We start from the raw sequence: 6,796 nt of genomic DNA on the forward strand, positions 1-6,796 counted from the left end.
TAATCTTAGGCGGTGCCTATTACTGCTGCACTGGGCCTGGAGTTCTCCATGGCCAAGTGAAGCGGGATGGGCTGCGGTGGCTGTTGGGAGCAGAGCCCAATTCCTGGCACTGCCTGGGCTGGCTGTGGTCTCTGGATGCTGGACTGGCAGTCCGCTGGTGTGAGCTGAGTCTGTCCCCATCTGCCTGGCGTTTTTTTTGTTGCTGTCACTGTGTTCACTGCCCTTGAGAACAGCGTGACTTCGTCTTACAGGTGTGCAGAGGAGTCAGCCCCTCGGTGTGAATTTAAGCCACTATAAGTTTAAAGGTCCTTGGAGATCTAACTGCAGAGCAATTGCTTTTCCTCACACAGATGGATGCGGTGAGTCGTAGCTGTACGGTGTCAGTGCACTGCGGCAACCACAGAGTCAGGATGCTGGTGATGTTCCCTGTCCAGTACCCCAATAATGCTGCACCGTCTTTCCAGTTCATCAACCCGACCTCGATCACTGCCTCCATGAAGGCAAAGCTGCTGAAGGTGCGTGGGGAGCGTACACTGTCTTTATAAATATACAAATGCCGGACACTTGACGTCTAGATTACTGATGCAATAAAACATCTGACCTGAAGACATATCACGGGTCCCTTTGAACTGATACAGTGGAGCTCATAGGGTGAGGCTTTTGTTGGCCTTGGAGCCCAGTGTTTGCCTTTCTCCACTGGTGCTTTTTAAACGTGTGTTCTTCACTGCTACTCTATCCCAGTGTGATGTATATTGCCAGAGGATCCCTAACGTCCTCCTCCTCATGCAGTTGCCTCCAACCCCAAAAATAAACAAAATGACCAGCAAAGCATCCAGCTGCAGAAACATATTTTTGAGCTGGGATGTTGCTTCCTGCTCTCCTGCACAAACTGTTTTAAAAAAAGAGGGGACTTTTTACACAGGCCCCGCTAATTCCAGACCAGGTGTTCGATGATCTGGTGTAAGAAATTCCTATTGCTGATGAAATCCCTTCCCCAGCAGCAAGTTGATGGATCAGTTTGGGTTTCTTCCTGAAAAAAACCCCAACTGATCCAATTTGCCACAAACTGGTGCGGAACGTATGGGCTATAGTAGTGTAGAAGCCCCAATCCTGGCTCAGTGTGTGCTGAATCTAGATGTAGATGAACCCTCAGTGCTCTGATCAAAGCTCTCGGCCATTATTCAAAGCAGACAGCACACCAGTGTGGCTTCAGTCGATGTCAGGGGATGTCTTTGGCCTCTCTGGATCCTGCCATCTTAGTTGTTCTGCGGACAAAAAAAAGGATCTGGGGAAGGTGTGGACATACCCATGATTCAAGCTGCATCTTTTATGTATTCCAGATATTGAAAGACACTTCTCTGCAGAAGGTGAAGCGGAACCAGAGCTGCCTGGAGCCCTGCCTGCGTCAGCTGGTCTCCTGGCTGGAGTCTGTTGTGGTATGGAGAACTGCGTGGGCTTTCTGCCCTAGTTTGTTTTCTTTTCCCATGTCCCACACTTCTGACTCTGCAGTGAGAGTCCGGCCTCATTAGACGTGTAAATAGACCCCTGTGACTGGTTGTTATATTTGTGTAAGCACTTCTGGTTAATGCTGAAGAAAACTGAGCAGATGATTAGATGCATTTTGTTTCTGAAAATCACGCCCTGAAGGTTTGCTGCTTTGGGGAACTCTGCATGCTCCCTGTTATTCAGGTTAGCAGGGATGGCTGGGGGTTGGAGCATCTTAGTGGCGCGTGATAGCTTTCCCAGCTCGGAGTGTATCTCACGGAGTGCCAGGGCATGGTTATCATCTGTGAGAGAAGATAAGAGGCCTCAGGGAGCTGATGGATTCATTCTTGTCTGAAAGGCAGTGGCAGATGTCTTCACCTCCTCAGTTCCAGTCAAAGATCCTGCTAGTCCTATTCTGGGGTCTTTATTTTCTTCCCTTGAAAAAAAAAAAAAAATAGTTGTGAAAGTCTGTCTTTTTGGAAAGCTTGTGCTGAGGTTTTGTAGGGATGACACTGCAGATAAATCCAAGTCACACTCTGCCCTTAGCTGAGAAATCTGTGATACCTACTCAGCATCTCAGTGTCAGGTATTAGGTCTGTGTGTGGGTGAAGTGTACCGGACTGGGTGTTTTTAGCATTCAGGAAAAGATTGGAGAGTCTCCTTAGGTTTTCTTTCGGAGAGATTTTGTTTATTTGTCACAAATAAAGGTGGTTGGGTTTTTTTACATGGAAAGGCTTAATTCTGTTTGGTTTCAGCAGTAATGTTGTAAGAGTGGGAGCTTTCTCCATTGTATGGAAATCTGATGACTCAAGCCAGGCACTGCTGCCTTTGAAGAATTCCTTTAAACCTAAGCCGTAGTATTCTTTATCGAAATAAATGCAAATTCCTTCCAAAATTCCTATGGATAGGCCTGAGGTCCCCTGGTATTTCATACCACCTGCCTTCCTCAAGACTCCTAATCTGCATTTGAGACCCCACAGTTCTGTATTATTCCTATTTAAGGAGACTTTGTCTCACTTGCATCATTGTGGTATCCAGTTCAGCTCAGCTCCCCGTGTTGAGAGTCACATCCAGAGTCTGAAGGTCAGATTTTCTATGTGGTTTCCTCGCTGTTTCACGCCAAGTTAAGCTCTGCATTTCAACACGGCCGTGGTGGGAGAGAAATCTCTGGACAAGCAACCAGAGAAGCCCTTTCCTCAAAGGTGAATGTGCTGGCAAGTGCCTTTGCAGCCAGAGCAGTAACCGTGCTCTGTGCTTGATCTGCTCTGGCTCAGAGGACGAGCACCTTCCGTGAGGCTGCTTGGCGCGGCGATGCCCGGTGTTCCGGCTGGATTTCCTTCCTGTGGCAGCAGGAGTGTGACCTTGGGTAACTTCTGTTTCAGAACCAAGAGGACAGCACGTCCAGCAATCCCTACGCTTTGTCAAACTCCGTAACGCCCCCCTTGCCCACGTTCGCCCGCGTCTCCAATGCCTATGGCTCCTACCAGGACTCTAACATCCCATTTCCACGGACCTCTGGAGCCAGGTTCTGTGGTGCAGGTTAGCCCCATCGCTGATACGTTACAACAGCTCCCTGGGGAACGGTCCTCTTAATGTCTTGGGGAACGCTTGTCTCTGAACAAGATGAGGCTTTGGTCACTGCTATGCAGAAATGGTATTAAAGTAGCGATGTTGTGATAAATTTATAGATAATGAGACTAGTTAGCAACTGTTTGCAGTTGGTGTTGCATGTGGGGTTTTAGGATTTGGAAATCCAGGACTAGTTGAAGAGATCGCCTTTGGCTTGTGGTACACCAGAGGCATTGACAGACCTTTTACAGAAGACTGGGAATAGCTGTTTTCTTTGCCTTAGTTCTCTCCTACCAGCATCAAACTGCTGGACATATTCTGGCTCTCAGTCTTCACAAAATTACTGTGATTTAGGATTGAACTTACCCCTTGCTGAAGCCATATTCTTGTTACTGACTGCTCTTTTCTCATTCTGCACCATTTCTGTTGTCCAAAATAGCTTTCCCCAGGTCACTGGGAAACTTCTAAATGGGAGGGGGGGTACAATCACGTCCAGGTTTCCAGGAGAGCATACAGCACAAAGATCATCCTTAAAAAACAGGCTAAGGTCTGAGTAAGAGCTGTTAAGTTTCACTGAGCTGTTTCAGATGCAAGCGTGCCTCCTCCGGACCTGACTGCATCCCAGTTTGAGCATGTTTTGAAAGCTGCTTTTCATACAGGCCTCGCCGAATTCCCAACAAAAGTAAACCAGAGTAGTATTGCATTGAATAGGCTCAGTGAAACCTGCTAAGTCCTGAAACTCTTGTAGGAGTGGGTGGCTAAAGACACTTGAGATGCTAACAAATGGGGTGAGGCTTGTGAAAGAGTGCTTTGGAGGTGGCTTCAGGTGGCTTGAGTTATCCTTTTGAAAAAGAGTCGTACAAGCTGCAGTGGTTTCTCTGCGTTGCCTCGCTTGCCTCTGGAGCCTCAAAGTGCTTGACAAGTTCTGGCGAAGAGTTAAACCATGAGTATATATTTGCTCATTTTCTCTTACTGTCTTTTCTCTAACATCCGCGGTTGGTGCTTTTAAAGACATCTCAACAAAACATGCTCTTTAATGGGTTTGCAGGGAGTAGATTTGGGTTGAGAAAATGTGACTGTCTACTTGTAGTTGAAAAGCTCTCGGGGTGGTGGATAGGCACCCAGTCCCTTGACTCTTACCTTAAACGACCGTGTTTCCCTGTGTAAACCACCCCTGGGTAATCTGTTCCTCCTCGCGGCATCTTTATGCCGTGTCCTGTCTCTTCAGGGTACCTGGTGTATTTCACGAGACCCATGACCATGCACCGTGCCGTGTCCCCGACGGAGCCCACCCCCAGGTGAGTGCACTGCGTTGTATTTGAGGTGCTCCGCTGTCACGGACAGGAATGCAGAATATCATATCCTACACTGGAGCTACTGACCCTCAGAAAGTGCTGACCTCTAGTGTTAGCTGTGCCCTCGACACAGAGAGGTCAGTCCCTTGTGTCACTGGCCCTCAGCAGAGACCCCTTCCTTCAACACACCTGAAACACTGCGAGCAGCTTGGGTTAGTGGAGATGTCAATGTGAGCCTCCAGGGCAATTTGGTGGGTGAAAGCTCCTGAAAGTGTATTCTCTTGTTTCCAGGTCCCTGTCGGCTTTATCAGCGTACCATAGCGGCCTCATTACTCCAATGAAGATCCGCACAGAGACTCCAGGCAATCTGCGTTTGTACAGTGGGAGTCCGACACGCAGCGAGAAGGAGCAGGTCTCCATTAGCTCCTTCTACTACAAAGAGAGGGTAAGTACCAGACCAAAAAGCCTTTCCTAACACTTCAGTTTTTGAGATCTGTGTTCCTTTTGTATAGCTGTGAGCATTGCTGGTAACAAGTTTCATGTTCCTCTCAAGAAGGCATCCTTTTACAGGCAGCTCTGTAAAAATGTCATGTGGATTTATCTCCTATTAGTAACTTCTTCACCGGTCCTCTCTAGCGTTTGACCCTGCTTATTTTGATATCTCTCTACACTGACCATCACAGCTTCCTTCAGTGCGTTACACTGTCTCCCTTTGCATTGATTACGTAGGCTTAAAATCTCATACTTAAGAAGTTGTAGTCTCCAGATAAGTATATGTAAGCAGTTCTGCTTTTTTCACTACTCCCTGATATATATATATATATATAACTGCAAAAGGCTGTGGCTTTCTGCAGCTTACTGACAACCTCTCCTGGATTATGGGGTATATTTGGTTATTTCTATTACAAGTGTCTCTTTCAGGGCTATGTGCCCCTTTGGACTTTCATTTAAACAAAAATCATTCTTACACGAATCTCCAAAGATCTTCCAATCCATGTACTTCTGGTTTAGGTGTAGGTCTTGCTGTCATTGCTGTTTACAAGCAATGCTTTGGGGGAGAGTTGGGATTGTTTCCTTCTGGGATGTAGTGGGTGAGGAAGACACATTGGTAATTGTAGGGTGGCCGTAGGGTAGTTCCGAAGCAGCTGAGGGCCCGGTGTGCCCGGAGCAGATGCTGTGTGGGAGTAATAGGCCGTGCAGCTTGCTCAGAAACAAACTCTGCGCTTCAGCAGCGGGTGAAGTGGCTTAGAAAAATACAGTAAGCTTCCACTGATCCTGAGAACTCGGGGCATTCGAGTAGTTTGCTTGCCCGCTGTCCGTGTTGAGGGCACACATCTGCTGCAGCAACGGAGAGCTTCCAGGTACCCCAAGGAAAGCCAACAACTGTCTGCGCTCTTCTGCAGCGGAGCTTGGGAATTCCTATCCCAGGAGCAGAGGGAAAGTCAGAGCCTTAAGCTTTCATCCTTCCTGGGCACTGAAAGAGGTCTTAATTTTCCAGTAGTCCTGGACGTGACAGCTGTCCCCTCTGGGACTGTGTCCTGCTTGCGTGACGCGAGTTAGTCAGTACACCTACCGGCTGTGGGGAGAGCCTCTGTCCCCATTGCAACCTTTGCGTCCGTACGGACCCCAGAAGACTCTCGGAATCCCCGTTCTGGCATTTTTTACCCACACAAACTCCTTTTTGACGAGAAGAGAAAATGCTGCTGCCTGGTACAAGAATTACAGCCTGTTCTAGTCTTTGCAGGAGAGTTTATTTAAAAAGCTACCTCGGTCCTCCGCAGCGTGCTTGCCTCTGACACGCAGCTCTTTAAGATGACAGACAAGGCTAAAAATAACACGGGGAGGCAGCTTGGTGCGATTTCACGTGACCTGTATCCCCAACCCTTGTATTGATGGCGACAAGATTTTTGTCAGGGAGGGGAAAAAAAGTCAAGAGAACAAAGCATGTGTGTAGCCACATCTGCTGAAAGCTGGAGAAAATTCCTGTGTTCCCTTTCCCCCTGCCAAGCTGCCTCCTCGCGTGCTGGGTTGGAAGAAGTGTAAGGGCCCTAGCAGGGAGCTAGCTCCAATGTTCTTGCAGATGAAATAGTTGTTTGGGTTTTTTTTTTTAAAAAAAAAAAAAAAAACTGAAAAAACTGTATCTCCCTTCAGCAAAGGTTTTCTCATTCTTCAGGAGTTGATGTCGTGACCTCTGTTAGATAAATTGAATGTATTTTTATGTCATTTCACTGTGAGGATTTTAAAAAGCAGAGCAGGGAGCTAACTGTTTTATTTGCATTAAAGAAAAATTGACATTTTGTGTGTTAAACTCTCACATGATATAACTTGAGCCCCAAAACTGAATTTGTCAGTGATAACCAGGTATTTAAATCCCATGTAGCAATGACTGGCGTCGCTACCGTTAGCAAACAAATGGAATTTGCCCATTGCTAGACGGGAAATATGTT

The 6,796-nt window shown here is 47.3% G+C and overlaps 1 protein-coding gene across 1 annotated transcript in view; it reads left to right on the plus strand.

Annotated features, from left to right (window-relative positions):
- WDR59 (WD repeat domain 59) overlaps positions 1–6,796 on the plus strand; it is a 45,293-nt gene that overhangs the window by 21,362 nt on the left and 17,135 nt on the right. Inside the window, exons 13-17 of the mRNA XM_009883152.1 lie at positions 351–515; positions 1,341–1,436; positions 2,868–3,024; positions 4,283–4,352; positions 4,641–4,794. Coding sequence (XP_009881454.1) covers positions 351–515; positions 1,341–1,436; positions 2,868–3,024; positions 4,283–4,352; positions 4,641–4,794 — 642 coding nt within the window. The remainder of the gene's footprint in view (positions 1–350; positions 516–1,340; positions 1,437–2,867; positions 3,025–4,282; positions 4,353–4,640; positions 4,795–6,796) is intronic.

The sequence above is a fragment of the Charadrius vociferus genome, unplaced genomic scaffold (genome assembly GCF_000708025.1).
Source record: "Charadrius vociferus isolate BGI_N301 unplaced genomic scaffold, ASM70802v2 scaffold1434, whole genome shotgun sequence".
Lineage (NCBI taxonomy): Eukaryota > Metazoa > Chordata > Aves > Charadriiformes > Charadriidae > Charadrius > Charadrius vociferus.